We start from the raw sequence: 19,912 nt of genomic DNA on the forward strand, positions 1-19,912 counted from the left end.
ATCTACAAACGTTAGGAAGTGCATACAGATCTATGTGAATACAACCGATAAACAGAACATGACACAAACGCAGCTGTGTCGTCTTGGAAACATTCTGATGAGGATGACAGTGATCATTATCAATAATATATACTAATACAATCATTTATATTATTGACAATAATCAAACTAACCACCGTTAACATTTGATGGAATTTATGTTTATTTGGTTTATCTTTTTAAATATGACCTCATATTTTATTTGACATGGATGTTCACATTTTAAATTTTCACAGGTTTCATCACACTATACCAGGATATTATGCTGTTCTCAAACAAATTCACCTAGACCAGGTTTCTTGGTGTTCCTGTGTAAAGCGATCTATAAATCTGAAAAGTCTCTATGATAATGACACTTGGCAATGAGCCTGTGTTGACACTGCGAGTTCTACATATAAATCAAAGCAATCAAAAAGGGCCCCTTGGTATAACGATCTCTCATCCTGAGTCCCAGTGCCTTTGTCTACGTTCACGTGCACCCAGGAGATGTTCCAGACAGGCAATCAATCTGTGAATTTCCAATCTGCCCATGTGTGCCAGCGCTGTAGGGGAGATGGGGGGGGGGGATCTCGGCTGCTGCAGTGCAGATGTAACGAGCAGAGGCTGGAGCAATGAGCAGGGAGGGCTGCCGTCACTGCCGCCGCTACACAATTACAATTCTCATCTCTCTGCCAAGTATTTCAGATCAGAAGCAATTACTGCTCTTCGCAGTTGCAGGTCATTTCCATGCAACTGAAATGAACGAGCTGACAAGTGGGGAAAGGAAAGGCACCAGGGCGAGAGTCTGCAGGCTCTCCTGCACGGCACAAAATGGTGGCAGCGGACAGAAGAACGGGTTTAGCGAGTGACCAGCAGTCGGCGGACCCTGCTTGAAGCTTGCTGACTGCTAACGGCAGCAGGTATGCATGGTGTTCCCCCCGCTGTTTACCACGTGCTGTGAATCATGTATGTGCTCAGCCCAACTCTGATAACTCTGCTGACTCATGACTCAGACACCAGCAGCAAGTTTTCTGATGACAGCAGTGGGTCTCATCAGTAGTGATGGTTAGTCCGCATACTGACTAGAGCTGTTGCAGCTCATGGGCTGGTGCATTAAAACAGAAGAGGGAGTCTCAGGTTGCTCACTCCCCGTCGAACATCGAGGGATCTGTGGTAGAGAGAATCAGCGGCACCAAAGATAGTGTCCTGAGCTGCATCACTGAAGACCCTGCAGCAGATCGTGCATCTGGCATCATCAGGACCTCCCTCCCTGGCATAACAGACATTTTCCCGCAAACACTGCACCCACACAGCCTCTGCCAGAGGGTGCAGTTCTGCCAGGTTCAGCTTCTTCCCAAAGGCTGTCAGGACATTAAATATCCCACAATACTCACCTTACCTCACACCCACTCCTGACCCCCCCCCCCCCAACTGACATTAGTTATTGTAACATTATTAATCTATTATCTATGCAAATACAGCTTTTATGTTGCTGTATTTATTGTTTACATATAATTCTTTTTCATTGTGCCTAGTTCCTTGTTTTGCATTTTGCAGTACAGTCACTAACAGTTCAGATGCTGCACTGTGGTCCTCTCTGCACACTATTTCCTGGCACTGTCTGCCTGCATATACATGCAATTACATTAAAGGCCACTTGACTTGGCTTGATATAAGTATATATACATCATTTTCCATAACAGGTTATCCAGCCTGGAACTGACCCCAGGAAGCAGAGGGTTCAAGACTGGGGACACTGGTGAGGATACCCGTTCATCAGAGGGTGCACATGCATTATGGGTAATTTGGAGACCACACCTAACTGCATGGATTTCTAATGTACATGAACTCAGAGGCAGAGCAGAAGCTGCACATGCAAAAATCAAACCCACAGCCCTGCAGCTGCCAAGGGGGGGGGTCTAGGGGAGGTTGCAAACCGATGAAAACTGTCTGTCGGCTTATAAGATGTTAAGATGACCAGTCATGGAATCTAACAGACATCCAGCGGGATAACAGTATATGCAGCGAGCATGTAGGGGCTCTCAGACCCCCTGCTGCTGGTCCTTTGTGTCAGGTTGTTTGTCACCAGTCTGTGTTCATACTAAAATCCCTTTGAAATTTAAAGCCCCACTCAGACACACAGGACTGACCCAATCTCCCACCCCCCAATTTATACCAGTCGCTGACTCTCCAATTAATGCAGCAAGACACCTCATCCTCCATTATCAATAAAACTATATGTCCTTTCCCTGTGGCTAACCAGCACATTCCCCTTCCTGCAGATCAGCTGAGTCGCTTCTCTTTGTGCGGGGAGCATTACCGTGAGATGGAAGGCCTGATGCCGTAAAACCACTTCAAAACAAAATTTTCATTTAGTTAACTTAGTTAACTTATCCTACCAATTGCTGGCCAAAATACTATTTTAAAACAAAAAAACATAACAAAAATAGTATCGATTTGATATCTGACATTTCTAAAACAATGATCATGTCTGTCGGGAGCGTGACTGTCGCCATAGAACCTGCTCTGTGTTGAAATATCATCTTACATCTTTGTAAGAGCAAAACAAAGTCCCTCAGAAGTCGTAATTAATGTGATTTGATGGGCTTTGTCACCGATGCTGCACTACACCTCAAAGACCCCGTGTGATTTCACACCCTTAGTTTGATCATTTTTGGCGCGGGAGGGGTGAGAAAGATGCTTTAATGCCGTAAGAATACATTAAAAAAAAACAGAGTCAGGTTGCCTAGTGAAAATGTTTTGGATGCCAGTGACAGTCATCAGGTTGTTCATTTAGGAGTAACGAGGTGCTGTGGCAGGAAATTGAGGAAGAAATTGCGGCGCGAGGCTTCACACACTTTTGCAATCAGCCATGAATGACCGTATTCTGTCTGGGCAAGACCCCAGACAGTACATTACTTTCACCCATTGTCATTAATCTACACACAAAATGGACGGAATATTAAGGTGATAGAGACATTCAGCAAGGTTCCAAGGTTTACTCAGCTCTAGTACTATATAATAAAAGAGGAGAATGCAGGGGAAATTCAACAGCAAAGCACTTAACCACTGATGTCAAACAAACTGTCTTTTCTTTTCAATCTTTTCAATTTTTTCCATTAAATAAAAACTTAAAAATTTGCAACTTAAACGATTTCTTTAAGTCTAACGTAAATATTTAAAGGTGAAAAATGGCCATTCACTTTCTCAACATAACTGTGTACATGCTTTGAGCCTAATGTTTCGTAGAGGTAGAGCAAGAAGTCCCGGTGGAAGTAGCTAAAAGCAATTATCTGTTAATACGCAACATTCCAAAGCCTCAGAGATCATTTATCTGTTTAAATTAATGCTTGTTTTCACAGAGTCATCCATAAAACTCAAGTGCTTCCAGAATCAGATTCTTAATACTGCGAAACAGAATATAAACTGGGACCTACATTTGCAATTAGAATAATAGAAAATCTAATTCAGCTACCAAAACCTTGTTTTTCGTCTATAATGCATGAGTATAAATATATATGAATTAACAGAAAAAGGCATTTAGTTTTCTTTGGGATATTTTAACTTTGACAGCCATTCCAGTCAAGTGGTGACAAAGAGTGTGAAGTACCTTTGAGTCATAGTGTTTCTGCCAGTGCTTTGAAGATTAACTAGGAACCATGATACAGTACAAATGCTGACGCTTCCTCACATCCAACACAGCCTTAGCACTGGTCACCCGGAAGCTTTCCAGTCCTGATCTAAGTCCAAAGTAACCGGTAATTGGCCTTTAAATATATAAGAGTCTCCAGGTTTTTTGGCAAAAGCCTGCACCTCTCGGGCCTGAGGATCTTCCCTAGATTCTTGAAAATGTTCTCAACTGGGGTGGTGGTGGCTGGTACTGTGAACACCTTCTTAGCCACCTGGGACAGCTGGGGAAAGTCAGTAGCCTTTCGCTTCCAGTAGTGCAGCGAGTCCTCTTCGGTGGGCTCCTCAAGGAGATACGTCGCCAACTCCTGCTCAATGCTCTTGGCCTGGGAGGCGGGACGCTGCTTGATGAAGGAGAAGAGCTTGCTGCGCTTGGATGGCGGCGGTGTGGGCTCTTGGCTGGGCTCCTGGGGACTCCTCACCTGGATGTGCTTGGCCACTTCCTTCAGCAGCACCTGCCTGTGCCTCTCGGTGTCGCTGCTCCAGGTCAGCTTGAACTGGGGGTCCAGGGCAGTGGCTGTCACATACAGAGGGTCCTCCAGGATGCCTGACAGTCTGCGGTCCAGAGACTGGGCCAGGCCCACCAGAATGCCGGTGCACTGACGAGTCGCGGTCTCTGAGAGGTGCTTGCGTAGGCCCAGCACGCACGGTACTGCCAGGCTAATAGACACATGCTTGTCTCCTTGCACCATATCCGTGGCCTCTTCAAACGGTTCAAGAACCTCCACCAGCTCCCTCAACACCGCCTTCTCGAAGCTAGTGAGTGTGAGGTCATGCCGGTCAACCACGTCCTCTAGAAATTCGGCCGACTCCAGCAAGCGTCGTACCGTCTTCAGCTGGCAGTTCCAGCCCCTCTCTCTGTTGAGAGCATCCCTAATGACCGGGTCATCTGTCCCATAAGCCTGGCCAAGTTTCTCAGGTGCCACAGTTGCCGTCACATAGTTGTAGAGGCATGCTGCTTTGGTGAGGGCTATGGAGAGTTGAGGGGAGGTACGCAGGCCTTCACGCACACACAGTCCTAAGGAACGTGCAAAACAGTCAATGCGATGAGCGCCGAAACACAGGTCCAGAGAGCTATCCACCACACCTGCCCGCCCGGCCTCACTAGCCTCTCCAACCATGACATCCTCGTCGCTGCTCTCTTCCTCTTCCTCATCTTGCTCACCACCATGCAAGCAAAAGCCAGGAAGGCGGAACATGGCGCGGCTCTCAGAGGGGGAGGCATCCGCTACGACCCGGAAGACTTTCCCCATGATGCCATGGGCGTGGGAGATCTCATCACACTCCGACAGAACCTGCTGAGCCGTATGGTTCCCGACAAGAGGTATGCACGCGAGGAGGGCGGACTGGATCTGCCAATCGGCAGTGATGAAGTGGCAGGTCACTCCCAGGTAGCCGCCCAGGCTGCTGGCCACGCCCCCCTTCCACAAGTCCAGTGTGATGCTGCACGATTCAGCTGCAATCAGAGATTGCTTAGTGGCCAACTGGACCTGATAGGAATATCCTGGGAGGAGCTGCTTCTGGATGTAGAGGCAGGTTTCTGGGGTGTACCGGGGCTCCAGCAACTGCAGCAGCTCCCTAAAGCCCTCGTTCTCAACGATCTGCACCGCCTGCAGATCCCGGATGATCATTTTGGCAATGGCCTCTGTGATAAGCAACTGACGGGGGTCGTTTCGGTCAAACTTGGCCACAACGCCGCCAACGTGAGACGACCTAGCGGCCTCAGAGCGCCCCCCTCCATGCAACTGCTGGACCGTCCCTGAAGCACAGGCCTCCCTCTTCACATCCTTCTTCTTCACAAACTCATCATACATGGCCTGATGCTTGCGCTACAGCACGAGAAAAGAATAAGTGAAAATATATCAGTTGATAGTAGATTTTAGAATATAATAATCTTTCCAAACACATTTGTTACAGATCTACGTGAAACTTCCTTACTTGTGGTCATAGAGAGTAGGACACATGCTGTACAGAAAAATAACAATTATGATTGCCATGAAAGCATAGGATCAAATTACAAAAAGACTACAAGCAGACTCTGTCCTTTTAAAAGGGGAGATATTTCCAAACTGAGTAGAAACTGTCTTAAGCTCAGTATTACACCGGTAACTTGAGTAAGGCTCACAGGCTAATGGAATACATTTGTACAGTTTCAGCTATTTAAACCCTGTATCTCAATTGCATAACAACGCAACGATAACAATCTTTCCCATAACATAATGTTAAAGGATTCTGAAGCGCAGTTTCAGTGTCAGTGTCAATCCCTGTCGGAATAAATGCACAAAATGTTGAACGTTGCGTCTGTCTAGCTAAGTAGTTAGCATGTCAGCAGCAGATTCGCAGATCTCTATGCCAAGAAAGATGCAAAAAATGACATGTGTCAAGCGGCACTCTGGGCGAGGACCCCTTGCAGCTGCAGTAATGTATCTATGTGAAGCATACAATATTCACCGCCAGCCTCCCCGGCCCTTACCTTCAGATGCGTAACGAAGTTGGACGTTACTGACCGTTTCGCCTGAATCCTGGTTCCACAAGCCTTGCAATTCGATTCAATCTTTCCATTTTCCCCCTCAAAGACAATGTTAAAGTAATCCAGAATAGATACTCTCGAATGTGAAGCCATTGACAGAGTTTTCAACCTGTACTCGGAAGTAAAAAGAACTTTCTGTCGACTAAAAAATGATGCGACCCCAGATTCCTTTCTTTATCGTCCCCTATGGACATTAAATAGATATGGCTGGCTAACTAGCTAGCTAACAAGCAAGCAAGGCAATTAATGTTGCATGGATGTGATTTCACGCGACAAGAAGAGCGAAAGAAAGCATGTATCATAGCTTAAAAATAAATCTTCCTTTTGCATAATAACGCATTCATATACAGCTTCATATGCTAACAGTGGCCGGCTAAGTAGCTATCTGAAAGGTACCACAAAAGCCAAATACCCTATTTTTAATCCAGCGTTTCCACATCTGTAGCTAATCGCGCACAGCAGTTACTGCGAACATTGTAGACGCTGTCAAAGGCATTGAAGCCACTGAATTCAATCTTCTCTGGTGAAGAGATAGCTTCCAGTGTCGGTGAAGCTGGCAAATCGGCAGCGATAGGGATTACTCTTCTCCCATAATCAGAGATCGCCTGCTATTGTCGAGATAGAGCACTCCCCCTTGTTTCCAAGTTCAGATGTGCAAGGGACGGTGGGTATGCACTATAAAATTATATTTCTTTCATACTAGGATGTACGGAGCGCTGAAGTTTGTGAGTACGAGGAAGACCACGGTTATTTGTATATTGCGAATATTTAAAATAATTTGTATATATTTCATCCACACCCCCCCCACACACACACACACACACAAACAACACGCACACACATGTTTGTATTCATATCTTTATGAGGATCGTCCATTCGTTTCTGTGGGAAAAAGCCTAATTTCCACAATGACGACCTGAACCCCTACCCAGCCCTAACCTTAACCATAAGTAACCAAACAAACTACAAGACTTTTGGCGTTATTAGTTTTGTTATAGCATATGGTTCCCACAATGAAATATGCACATGACCCCCCCCCCCCACACACACACACACACACACACACACAGACACGCTCATACATTCAGAATAATTGAAGCAGTAATTTTTTACTTCCGTGATGCTTGGTATTATATTCGATTGTTCATTATTAGTTGTAGGATATTTTATAACATGCTTACATGCCTAGTTTTGTTTTTCACTTTATTACATGAAGTGCCCCTATACGATAATTACTTTCTACAGTTCCCAAAGAATGCGCCTCCTTTTTCAGAAGACTTATATTTTGCTTTAAAGGGCCTCGTGGTGTACACTCCGCTCTAAAATTGCGTTTTCTATGGCACCCCGCAATGCACAGAGACAAAAATTAAATTTAGAGTGATCTAACTGGCGACATATCACCACAACCCTTATTTGATTAGCGGTTACTAACATCAGATGCATGGTCTTTAGACCATTGTTGGACCATCCACTCAAAAGCTGAAAGCGGCTTGTTCTTTCGTGTAGTCGTACTTTTTCTATTTACATATTATAAGTACAGTAGTTTTTGCTGCATAGGAAATTCAAGCAAAAGCATGATTTTAGCATTACGCAAGTTATATCTGGCACTTTTAAGCCATGCATCCGTCCCGTCCATCCATCCATCTTATAACAAGGAAGACCGGGTGCCGGGAGGAGAACCGCGTGAAACGGACACTTAGAAGTAATCCATAACTAGTTATTTACAATACTGTTTTCGCTTGGAAAACTGGTTTATGAAAATATTCCCAAGTAACCTGAACAGTTCGTATGCGTTTACCTTAGAATAAGAAAGTTTTTGAAACTGTATAGGGATTAAAAAGGTGTATACGATCTAATTATCTATAGATGGATGAATCGACGGGCTACAAATATTATCACCTGAAGCATGTATTCAGCTTTTGAACAAAATTTACGAGTAGCCTTCGTTATCTATGTTTGACTGCACTGTAGCAGCGTAGGCTTCACCTTACTCCGTATATAGTTTATTATTGATTACCTATGTTTCAGGAACGGATACCTGGCAACGTTATGACATCATCACTGTTCTGTCAGATGCTTAGCATTACATCAAAGATCGTAGTTTACGTTTTAAGGAAAATAGACTGTTCGCTTATCGTATTTCAGTATTTATTTGCTTTGCGTGTATAGTAGCGCATTATACACTAATACTTATAAATTTAAAAATGCTCTCGTTTGCAAGAATAACAACACAAGCAACACTGATATATACTTTTTGCTGATGGGGGCGTCGTGTCCCTGGTAGCTCGCCGTGATCGTATAGTGGTTAGTACTCTGCGTTGTGGCCGCAGCAACCCCGGTTCGAATCCGGGTCACGGCAGGATGTCTATCCTCCCACGGCAAAGGGGATTGTTTTTTATTAACTATGCATGTGTAAGATATACAGTAATCGTTATAAATTACTTTTTCTTCTGGTTTCCAAGAATTTTCGTTGTGTAACATTACTGACATTTATCGAGACGTTTTCGCAGAGTAGCGACAACAATTAGTCGTTCCTGTTAATCATTCTTATTCGTCAATTATTCTAAAGAATACGAATCTTTGTGCCTGTATAACTTGTAAAATATATGACACGGCTGTGAAATTACATATTAAGTTATACACACGCATATGCCCGGTTGATGAAAAAGGAACATTTTGATAGAATACATGCGCTTATCTTTCACGTACATAGTAAACATAACAAGAATCCTGGACATTTTATTTCACATAATATTTTTTCATAAGCAAACGAAAAGCTCTTCAGAATGGCTGTGTGGTGTCCGTGCCTACTGACGAGATACTATAAATAATAGATATAAATGTCTACTGCTGTATTTGAATCAAAGATTTTCCTACGCTATGTATTTAGAGAAATGGTCAATCATTTTGTAGTAAATTAAAGAGAGTTAATAGCTTTTGGATACCTGCATGTATGAGGTAATGCTAGCTCGCCGTGATAGTCTAGTGGTTAGTACTCAGAGCTGAGTATCTGTGATAAATCACTCTTTTAAAGTGGGCTTTACATGACAATTCAACTTTGCTATGATGTTTATGTTCAAATTCACAAAATACAACAAAGCTATCTGTACCATTCATTTTTGTAAACTAAATCCTCGAGTTTTCAGTACTCCTTAATAGTGATTTAAGTGTAAGGAAGACATCTGTTCTTGACGTTACTCTAAAGTGTGCCAGTTTAAAGGATATTCGTTTATTTTTCTGATATCAAAATGTAAGGGTTGTAACGTATCGACGGTTGCGTTAAAATGAAATGTATATGATTGGTTATGTGATGGTTACAAATAATGAGAGACGGGGACTAGTGGACAGACGTTAAATTTATTGTATAGTTGAACGCCTCCGAAGCATTACCGCTGCAGCCTCGGTGATGTAATGCCCATGACGTCACATCCGGGAGCGCAATGGTGAATGGGGCGGCAGGCGGAGACAAACAGCTGTGGACGAAAATGTAATAAAGCCTATCGTCTGTTATATCTGTAAATGTGGGTTTTTGTGAAAACGTTTAGGGATTGACGCAGCTAAGCATCTGAGCAGACGCCGCATCATGGCAGCTGAAGAAGAGAGGGGGGTGGTTCGTGTCCGAGTCAAGGTGAGAATAATGTTCATTTGGCTAGCTACTGATATCTTTGTAGGAGCTGTGCATTTCACAGAACTAAGCAAATATTTGTCTTTTGGTAGAGGCTGTATACGCAGCAACGCAATCAGCTTTTTCTAATTTCATTTTCTGGTTTTCATTTACCTGTGGTGATGTCACCCATGTGTCAACCAGCCTGCCATCTCGCTTGTTGTGCTACATAACAATAAACAATACTGCATACAAAGTGCTCACTATGTCCCCACCGTTTTCATTATACAAGTAGCATCCTATTATTACAGTGCAAGCGTGAATATCGTTAAAGCTCTTCGATTTGTCTTTCATTAAATAGACGGCAAATAAACGCTGGCAACATGTATGGAAACGTATTGTTTATGCTATTATATTGATGCTAGAGAGAAAGAAAATATCGACACCACTGTTTGCTATTAGTACAGTTAATTTTTCTTGTTGCACTGTTAAAAAACATGATTATTGTATAATGTTTGGGTATATGGATAACTTTGCGTACGGTTTCTGCATTTTTAAATTAATGCAGTTGTCCTGCTAACGCTTAGTCGTTGCACACAAGATGAAAACGCACTGTTGGAAATCACAAACAGAATCGGTAAATGTTATAATGTAAGTATCGCCGGTGATGTAAAGAACCCCGCTGTACCTGCCAGCTGTAAAACGGAAACACATGACGTCATTTCCCTTCTGGCTTTCACCGCTGGCCTCCTCGTCGTTCACCTGATAGTAGTAAAATATCGACAGTTTTCCAAGTGTGTAGTGTTTGTTACTCAGTATCAGTAACGACAGCTAAAGCTTAATATGTCCTTAAGACCTGCCTGTGTTGTATGTATAATAATACATTTTAATGTTTAGGGACCGGTGGTAATCTTTTTCACCTTTATTGAGTAGTTGGTCCGTTTTGTTGCATGCAGACACACGCATACACACGTTTTGCTGTAGTTTTAAAATATACATTTCATTATTTACTGAAGTCATTGATTCCACACACAGATTTTAACCTGGATTTTACTTGGATTCCTATGTGCTCTACATAGTTGCTTATATTCTTATTGCAAAACATTTCCTTAACCTCATATTACTCTCTCCGATTACCTCTCTAGATGCATGTTTTGTACAGTCCCCACTAAACAATTACCTGTCTTCTTTCTCACTAAATTCACCTATTTATAATTACAGTTATTTACCTATTTATAATTGCCATCTAATTTGCACCAACGTGTGTATCTGGTTTTGTGTGACACCACCTTCAGGGGAGGAATTCATAGATACTCCTGCCACCGTTTTAGATAATTCTCAGAGGTTCCTGACTGTCTTCACTTTGGTTCTGTCCGGCAGAAGTGTGAGGGGATGCTGCCTGTGGAGTTTCGCTCCTTCGCTGTTGACCCCCAGATCACTTCTCTGGAAGTGCTGCAGCACATCCTCATCCGGGCCTTTGAGCTGAATGGGTGAGTAGAGGGCATATCGACTGAGGGGGAGTGAGATTATCTTAAGCACTGTGTTGGCCTTGGAGATTGACAGACTGTAATGACTTACTTGATAATGGTTATGTGTAGCCTGCAAATGACTTCTGCTAACAGTCTGGTATGCAGGTGCATGCTTGGATAGAGCTGATTATCATGCACTTTCACCAGATCACAGTTTTCAGCCAAAGACAGGAAGGACTGTGTGTTGTTTCAGTGAGGTTGATTGCCATACGCTGTATACATTCCTTTTCACGTGCTGCAATTCAGTGTGATGATATCGAACAGCATTTTAAATATTTTAAACTCATTTTCTTACTGGTCTTGTATTTTTTTGTGTGATTTTTACCCTTGTATGATAAAACCTATGTGTTAGAAATCTGCTCTGCTCACTGGGGGTTTTGTCTGACCCTGAAGTGGTCTGTATGGTTCTGGTACAGTTCCCCTGCCCCAGTCTATACAAGCTTGTGCCAGCTGCGTGGTGATTAGATTTCACTCGCTTTGTGTCGGAATTCCGTCACTTTTTTACCTTGAGATTTATGTGGAGGTGTATTTAGAGGTTTACAGAGATAAAGGCAATAAACAAGTTACTTTTATTGATTATAAGCATTTTAATGAACCAAAAAGGATTCATTTTGAATTCGGTAACATCTTTGTATATTGCACTGAAAAGTTATTTTGAATGCAAATGAGTTCAGCTCAGCTCTGCACATGCATCATCATGTTCTACACGTTTCCCATCTTTTCCTTAGTATTCAGTCTGAACATCTGTTAGATTCCTGAAATATTTATCAAGACATTAGAGATTTTTTTGTATAGTGGTTTATAATTAGAATATTCTGGTAAATCATTTTTTACGCTACATATTGCGGTTGAACAACAGCGACATCTGCTGTTTCAGAAATGACACTGCCTTCCCTGACATAATCCTACGGGCTCCTTTTATTCTCTGACACCACGTGTTGCTTTGTGAGCAAAACGGTTGGAATTATCAATCCTTTTTTCCTTTAAGTCTGTTTTATGAGATCATGGTGTGCACAGCCAGTGGTTTTTCCTCCACTGACCAGTTATTTCCAGTTCCAATTCAGTCAAAGTTTCACAATTGAAATTTGTTATGGATTCAGTTCACAATTTGGTCATGCAAGCAAACATCGGGCTGAAATATGAAGTGCTTTGAAAGACAGTAATTGAAAATGATTTAAAAAAATGGGGGAAAAATTGCAAACGGTGTTCAATTCCTTTGGAAATATTCGGATATGGCATTAAAATTTGCATTTAAATTTTACATTTAATAAATGTTTTAATGTTAAGAAATTTTGCATTTTAAACTGAACAAAAATGCAATACATTCTTAGGCCACTGACAGAGAAAGTTTGCTGTAAGGAAGGACAGACCTTCCAATTTCAAACTGATCATATCAATAAATGGTACTAGCTGATAAATCCTGTCCATCTTCTGCTCTGCCTTTAGGAAGCGTAACTTTGGGATTAGTTATCTGTCTCGTGATCGTGGTGGTGTGGAGGTGTACCTGTCATTACTGTCAGACTGGGACCTGGATGCTGCATTTGTCAGTGCGGCGAAACCCTACTTGCAGCTGAAGATGGACATCAAACCATCTGAAGACAGTAAGAGCCGGTTAATGGCCACGTTTCACGTGAGTGTTATTGTAGGTTTCGACGCCATGTGACTCTTTTTTTCTGTTCACTAGGCCCCCTGCTGGAAGACTGGGACATAATTAGTCCGAAGGACGTGATTGGCTCCGATTTGTTGCCTGCAGAACGGAGATCTCTCGCTGCCGCCGCTCTCCCCTTCACCCAGTCGCTGCTGTCCCAGGTGAGCTGCTTCTTCCCAGCCCCACTGTGTCATGCCAGCTACTTGCCGAGATTAACAAGGACGTGTTGGTTCCCTCAGGTTGGCCGCACACTGTCCCGTGTGCAGCAGGCCCTAAGCTGGACCTACGGGGAGGAAGTGAAGCCCTTCAAGCCTCCTTTGAGCGATGCAGAGTTCCACAGCTACCTCAACGGACAGGGCCAGCTGTCCCGGCCAGAGGAGCTCAGGCTGCGTATCTACCATGGCGGGGTGGAGCCCTCACTTCGCAAGGTCAGTGCTGCTCCCCGCCGGCTGCTCAGTGTGACGGGGGGGGCACCATGATGCTCAGCAGCCTCACCACTGCCCCTCTCATATGCCCTAAGCAGGTAGTGTGGCGGTACCTCCTCAATGTTTACCCCGACGGCTTGACGGGCCAGGAGAGGATGGACTACATGAAGAGGAAGACGAGGGAGTATGACCGGCTGAAGGGGGAGTGGCCGGCACGGGTGAACCCGGAGGACCTGGAGTTTATCAGGGGCAATGTGCTAAAGGACGTTCTGCGGACAGACCGCGCCCATCCCTACTACGCCGGGTCGGAGGACAGCCCGCACCTGGTGGCCCTCACAGACCTGCTCACCACCTACGCCATCACGCACCCACAGGTACACCTGTGTATTCACCTTATCATCCCGAAAGCCCAGCACCAACTGCGGGAGTGCAACACCAGAGCTTGGCTGATTAGGCTGATCGCCCTCTTATGTGTGGCTGTTTTCTCAGTGTGTACTTGACTGTGCTTCTTTTCTCTCGTACCTGTTTTATGTCGACTTCCATTGCCAAAGACCAGATCCAATACTGAGAACGTAAAAATACAGTAAAAATCTCCACATCTTAACCCTCTGGAGTCGACGGTATCGTCCTCGATGCCGCGTGTCCTTCTCGTCTATTTCAGTTCATAACTCGCTGAAATCTTATTGTAGATTTCGTAAATTATTCTAGTGTAATAAAATGTTTTACGATCTTATTGTAAAAACTTTTGTCGGAAGTATTAAAGTTTTTAAAATTAGGTTAAGTCTGAGACCGAAGGGAGAAGCTCCCCAGATGGCCAAACCTCCTCCCCAGTGAAATAGCTTCTGTCTGGATGTTAATCGGCTGACAGTGTCTTCAAGTCTGATGTCATTGTTTGCTGTGTTCAGAGAAGGGGAAAGTACAATCATTAGCTGCTGCTTTGGCAGTAAATCACTTTGTCCTGGGCATTGCCAAGATGACAGAAACACTATTTAATGCCATTTGTATATATGAGCTGTCTTGTATAATGCTGAAGAACAATAATCTTATAAATAGCTGAATTATGTCTGAGCCATCTAGCAGTGGAGATCTCTGTCAGGGTTAATAGCGATTAATTGCCATCCTGGTCATCATGTGCAATGACACACGTCCCCACTTAACTTGATGGCATCATGTAAATAGCTGGCAAACAATGCTTGGTAATATATGAAAGAGTTCGTGGGCAACAGAGGAATGAAGAAGTAATATAAGGTCAAAGGTACAGAAAAGTACTCAGTCATTGATTTGACTTGTTCGTGTCAAGACTTTGATCTGTTTGCTTGGTGCCTTTATGTGAACAAGCAAGAAGATGTTCGTTTGCCGAGTACCTTCAGTGTGAACAGTGTAAACATGCAGTCCTTTAAAACCTTTTAACGTTCCAGTGTTCCTCTGCTGACTTGCTTCCCCTGTTCTTAGGTGTCCTACTGCCAGGGCATGAGTGACATCGCTTCCCCAATCTTGGCAGTCATGGACAACGAGGCTCACGCCTTCATCTGTTTCTGTGGAATCATGAAACGCCTGGAGGGGAACTTCCACCCGGACGGCCGCCTCATGTCCATCAAGTTCCAGCACCTCAAGCTGCTGCTGCAGTATTCGGACCCCGAGTTCTACGCCTACCTGGTGTCCCGAGGTGCTGACGACCTGTTCTTCTGCTACCGCTGGCTCCTGCTGGAGCTGAAGCGCGAGTTTGCGTTCGAGGATGCCCTGAGGATGCTGGAGATCACCTGGAGCTCCCTTCCCCCTGATCCTCCCGAGACGGAGGTAGAGCTGGTGGGGCCACCTCTGGAGACGGAGGCCTTCCACGCTGACGGGGGCGGGGGAGCTCCAGAGCAGGAGGGGGACGGAGGTGACCGGGCGGGGGAGCACAAGGAGCAGCAGCGCAGACGCCACATGCTGAGGCCCTCGCGGGAAGAGGCGGACGGCGGCGGGCTGCTGGGCTCCGGCGACGACGAGGGCGGCCCCAGGAGGGAGGCGGAAGGGGAAAACGGACCGGCTGAGGTGGCCGGGGAATCTGAGAGCAGAGTGGTGTCTCCTTTCGAGAAGCAGCTAAGCTTCGGTGAGTTTAAGTACTACAGCGCCCGGCACGAGGACAGCTTCGAGCTGGATGACGACGTGCCACCTCCCGGGCCGTGGCAGGACTCTCACTCGCCCTCAGCTCCCGCCTCTCGGCAGCCCACAGAGGAGGGCGAGGACGACTCTACGGAGAGGGAGCCTCTTATCAGGTGTGACGATAAACTCTCGTCCTCTGAGACCGAAGAGAGAAGCTCCCCGAATGGCCAAACCGCCTCCCCAGTCTCCCCAATCTCTCCAGTTTCCCCATATTTGCCAAACTGGAGGGACAGTCCTTCCCCTCCTCCAGCCCCTTCCCCCTCGGTGTCCGGCTGGAGACTGGCATCGCCAGCAGTGCCCACGTCGAAACACGCCCCCTCCTCTTTATCGAATGGTGCTATGTCGTCCCCGGAACGGTCTGCTGGACGCTGCACTGCTTCGTTACCAACGTCAAACGCGACGGCCGGAGCCTCGCCCCTGACCCCCACGGGGAGGCCCTCCCCATCGCTCTTGTGTACCCCGAACCGTTCACTGCTGTCCTCCCCCATCTTGTCGTTTGGCAGGGTTCCCTCCCCGCCCAGCTCCACAGCCAACCAGCCCTTCTCTAATGGCATGATTCCCTCTACGTGCACAAAAGTGGCTGCCACGCCTCCGAGCGCCTCCCCGGCCTCCCGGCCCGAGGACGCCCCCGCCAAGCCGGCCTCACTGCCCCCGCCGCAGGAGTTTGGCAAGGGGAACCCCTTCATGCTCTTCATGTGCCTGTCCATCCTGCTGGAGCACCGGGATCACATCGTGAAGAACGGCCTGGACTACAACGAGCTGGCCATGCACTTCGACCGGCTGGTGCGTCGGCATCACCTGGGCCGCATCCTGCAGCGCGCCAAGGCCCTCTTCGCTGACTACCTGCAGAGCGAGGTGTGGGACTCTGAGGAGGGCGATGAGGTCAATTCGGACTCGCCCACCGTAGGGTCTGCTGCTGGCCACGTGCCCGCTGGCAGGTCGCGCTCGCCCGCTCTGCAGTCCCGGGCGACCTCGCCCAATTCCACATATAACCTCTCTGCCACCATTGCTTCACCGTCTTCCCCCCTCCATCAGTCTTTCTCATCTTCCTGACCCCTCCCCCACCTCCCCGTTTATGTCGGTAAACACACAGTCACACCTACTGCAGCCTGGCCTTTTTAATGCTCCATTTTGGATCTGCCAGTCGTCACACCAGCCCACCTACGATCCTGTGTAGGGAGTGAAAATGTAATGATTCTAATTGGTTGATTTCTCATCTTTAGTCTAGCCAGTGAATTTGATTAGTGTCCTCATACAGACAGCTGAGACCTGTGAGGATGCCTTCCATCTCTTCTCTAAACTGGCTACGCTGTTTAAAATCCCAGGATACTTTTCCCCTTCCTCAGAATAACGTCTTGGGAATGTCTGTGACTGGATTTCCAGGCGCTGGTGTTAATGATGCGTTACGTTTGCGGCTTGACCAAAGATCCCTGTTTTCTGGGATATTTCCTCTGTTTGTTTGCACCTCCTCTTCCCTCTTTCAACATCGATCTTTATTTCCCTGGATTTCACCCCAGGCCCCCCGTTGCTCCGTAGTCACACCAGATAAGCCAGTACAGGCAAAGATCTGTTTTTAAATTGACTAATGTAGCGGACTGGAAAACAGATGCTCCCTTCTTAAGCAATATGTGCAATATTTGAAAGGCCAGTCGTTCGTGGATTTATGAGTATATCTGATGGTGAACTCGCACATCCAAGCACTCAACACTCACCTGCCATGGGTATTTTATTTTATTTATTTATTATTTTTTGCATGACATTTGTGTATAAACTTTTCTTGCTCCAATTAAGACAATCATCAGTCCCGGTGATCAAAGAGGATTGTCTTAAGCACTTTGGCTTTAAGTGAAGACATCCAAAAGGTTCACAGAAGTTATTTATCTGGTATAATAGACTTTTGGATTGGTTTTTACAAATGTACAGTGTTATTTCCAGAGATAAATATGGTTTGTTCTATACAGTTTCTCTGGGAACTCAAAGTAATTTGTTTAAAAATTAAATAAATACCGAATATTGGAACATTTAGTGCAGTATGGTTTGTTTGAACTTCTCTGTTGAGTTTGATGCCTAAGACATGTTTGATTGCATCATTCTTTAAGTACAGAATGTGTGTAAGTTTTTTTTTTTTTTTTTTTTTTTTAAATGATCCTGAGGGTTGTCATGCTTCGTTAGTGGTCAAATTTGACAGAATGACCTTAGCAAACAAACTAAACAAACAGCTGCTCATTTTACTACATGGGCTGTTTCCTGTGGGGGCCGTGGACCCTTTTTAAAAACACGGTGTAAGTCCTACAAATGACTCCTTGCCCTGTGCATAGTTTTCAAATTACTGAATTCAGACATTTTAAACATTGACCTGCCGTAAAGGTAAAAAAAGTCTATGTCGAAGTAAAGATTTATGTATTATACGTAGTAATATGTACTTATGTATATGGACTGAAATGTCTTAAAATCATGAAATTGTTAAATATATTTTTATATTGCTGACGTTTCACAGGACTATGAAAAGGGTGATGTGTAACTGTGTATCCGTTTCTGGTTAAATTCAATTTGTCATATTTGACCACTTATCGAGATGAGGAAGCTTCCAGAGCGGAAGTGTGGAATTTTGTATCTACACGAGGATGGAAACAATCTAAAGCAAACAAAAGAATCCAGACGTAACGAGCCGCGGCTTTTCACGCATGTCAGAAGGGATCTCTTTGTTTTAGTTGACTTGGGGCATTCCATAGCGGTGCCGCGAGCACGTCCGGCCGTTGCGTTCTCAGTGCGCGTAACTGGCCTCTTACAAATTTCTCCTGACGGTGCTGCTGTTCTCCATGGCCCAGCGGCCTCCATCTGTAGGCCCGTTTCACATCTGCGTCGCCGTTGGGCAGCAGCCCCTCAGCTTTGTCGTGCGACAGTCAGCGTTCCGAAGACCAAGCATCACCCTCCTTAGCTGACGGCACGTTTTCTTCACTGCATTTATAAAAGTAAATGTGCCGTCCAATGTTTTGTCTGCATATTTGTATTTTTTTTAAGCCTTTCGCTCTGTAATCTCTTATATGCCTTTAGCATAAGGATATGAGGTCTGCTATCCGGTTTTTGTCCCTTCAGTCTTCTAACTTAGCTCTTCCTTCTTGGTTTCACACATTGTAGTAACTGCGTGAATGAGGACCAGCTCTCTGCCCTGGATTTTATTTTTCCTTCCTTACTTACTGAGAAGGAACCAGAGTACAGAGCCACTCTGCCTCGCCCTGCCTGTGGTGTTTCTGTCTCGCCTCTTTCTCTATATGTTAGGCTGAAGTGAGAATCATAGTGATCGGCAGAGGTTGCAATTGTAAAGTGTCTTTCTGGGTCACTATCATTTTGTTGCATAACTAGGGTTGAACTGGAATCCTTCACAGTTCTTTGTCAGTACCATCGTTTTCTTTTCCTTTGCATTTTCCATTCCAGGTGTTCAGTGAGGTTCAAATCTGTCATTTCAACAAGGACCAAAAAGGACTGGAGGCACTGTAGGCCTTGCATAGGTGTAGATGTGCTATTTAAAACACACGGATTATTTACTTCGGTTTCTTTCTCTATGAGGGTGTTCCAGATTTCAGCATTTACGCAACGCTCACTTTACCCGAGTGCAAGCAATGAACGTATTTGTACAATAAAACACTTAATGAAATAAACTCAATTTACTGACTTCCTTTGCTTGTTTAAATTAAAACTGCTTAACATAATTTTATTTTGGTGATTTAAAATTAATCCTGTTTTGGTGATTTGCAGGTTAATCATGATCAAACTTCATTTAAAGGAGTCTTTAAACAAGATTATATAACTGGTAAAATAGACTAAATTAACTCGCCTTTCCTAACAGCCGAACAGTTACCTAAAAACATATGTTCCATTATACATCATCAAAGTAACATTACGGACAGGTTGTTGAGCATTTATCTTTCTATAATTTCTCAATGGGTTATTTTTTTGTGCTTGGGTCGCTAAGGTAACACCAGCTGTAACATTACATGCCTATTAACATTTAGCAGTTGCGTCAGTAGCATTACACATCAACATACAGCTATTGTGTTAGTAATGTTACACGTTTATTAACATTTAGCTATTCAGCCAGTATTACTTCATGTCCATTAACATGTAGCATTTACCTATTGAGTCAGTAATGTTGCACATCTTTTAACATTTATCTATTGAGCTAGTAATATTTCACATCCATTAACCTTTAGCTATTGAGTTAATGATGTTACACATCCATTAACATTTAACATTTGGGTAGCCTGTGCTTAAACCAAAGACGCAGTGTTTCTGAATATCAAGGCTAAAGGCAGCGGTTCTGAGGAG

General features: G+C 44.6%; 2 protein-coding genes and 1 non-coding gene across 6 annotated transcripts; 2 read left to right on the plus strand and 1 right to left on the minus strand.

Moving 5' to 3' along the window:
• Nucleotides 1-3,002: 3,002 nt before the first annotated feature.
• Nucleotides 3,003-6,873, minus strand: si:dkey-109j17.5 (zinc finger BED domain-containing protein 4). 2 transcript variants are annotated; one of them, XM_049016064.1, is made up of 2 exons: nt 6,179-6,873; nt 3,003-5,534 (listed from the first exon to the last, which is right to left on the minus strand). In XM_049016064.1, the coding sequence occupies exons 1-2, from the start codon at nt 6,326-6,328 to the stop codon at nt 3,759-3,761; spliced, it is 1,926 nt and encodes a 641-aa protein (XP_048872021.1). In that variant the 5' UTR covers nt 6,329-6,873; the 3' UTR covers nt 3,003-3,758. The 2 variants fall into 2 exon arrangements, with proteins under 2 accessions (XP_048872021.1, XP_048872022.1); XM_049016065.1 differs by having other exon boundaries at nt 6,213-6,342.
• A 1,649-nt stretch (nt 6,874-8,522) lies between these two features.
• trnah-gug (transfer RNA histidin (anticodon GUG)) lies at nt 8,523-8,594 on the plus strand. Its single transcript has one exon. It is a non-coding gene; the product is annotated as a tRNA-His (tRNA).
• Nucleotides 8,595-9,209: 615 nt separating this feature from the next.
• On the plus strand, nt 9,210-19,245 carry tbc1d25 (TBC1 domain family, member 25). 3 transcript variants are annotated; one of them, XM_049018164.1, is made up of 7 exons: nt 9,210-9,863; nt 11,220-11,329; nt 12,815-12,969; nt 13,053-13,177; nt 13,256-13,444; nt 13,540-13,815; nt 14,894-19,245. In XM_049018164.1, exons 1-7 carry the CDS (start codon nt 9,819-9,821, stop codon nt 16,637-16,639), a joined length of 2,646 nt encoding a protein of 881 aa, XP_048874121.1. In that variant the 5' UTR covers nt 9,210-9,818; the 3' UTR covers nt 16,640-19,245. The 3 variants fall into 3 exon arrangements, with proteins under 3 accessions (XP_048874121.1, XP_048874120.1, XP_048874122.1); XM_049018165.1 differs by lacking the exon at nt 9,210-9,863 and adding an exon at nt 10,380-10,633; XM_049018163.1 differs by having other exon boundaries at nt 13,053-13,444.
• Nucleotides 19,246-19,912: the final 667 nt, after the last annotated feature.

Source organism: Brienomyrus brachyistius, chromosome 6, assembly GCF_023856365.1.
Source record: "Brienomyrus brachyistius isolate T26 chromosome 6, BBRACH_0.4, whole genome shotgun sequence".
NCBI classification, from domain to species: Eukaryota; Metazoa; Chordata; class Actinopteri; order Osteoglossiformes; family Mormyridae; genus Brienomyrus; species Brienomyrus brachyistius.

Coding starts and splice junctions, on each gene's coding strand:
- si:dkey-109j17.5 (XM_049016064.1), bottom strand. CDS start 6,328: ATGGCTTCACATTCGAGAGTATCTATTCTGGATTACTTTAACATTGTC. Junction 5,535..6,178: donor ACTTCGTTACGCATCTGAAG/GTAAGGGCCGGG, acceptor CTCGTGCTGTAG/CGCAAGCATCAGGCCATGTA.
- tbc1d25 (XM_049018163.1), top strand. CDS start 9,819: ATGGCAGCTGAAGAAGAGAGGGGGGTGGTTCGTGTCCGAGTCAAG. Junction 9,864..11,219: donor TGGTTCGTGTCCGAGTCAAG/GTGAGAATAATG, acceptor TCTGTCCGGCAG/AAGTGTGAGGGGATGCTGCC. Junction 11,330..12,814: donor CGGGCCTTTGAGCTGAATGG/GTGAGTAGAGGG, acceptor CTCTGCCTTTAG/GAAGCGTAACTTTGGGATTA.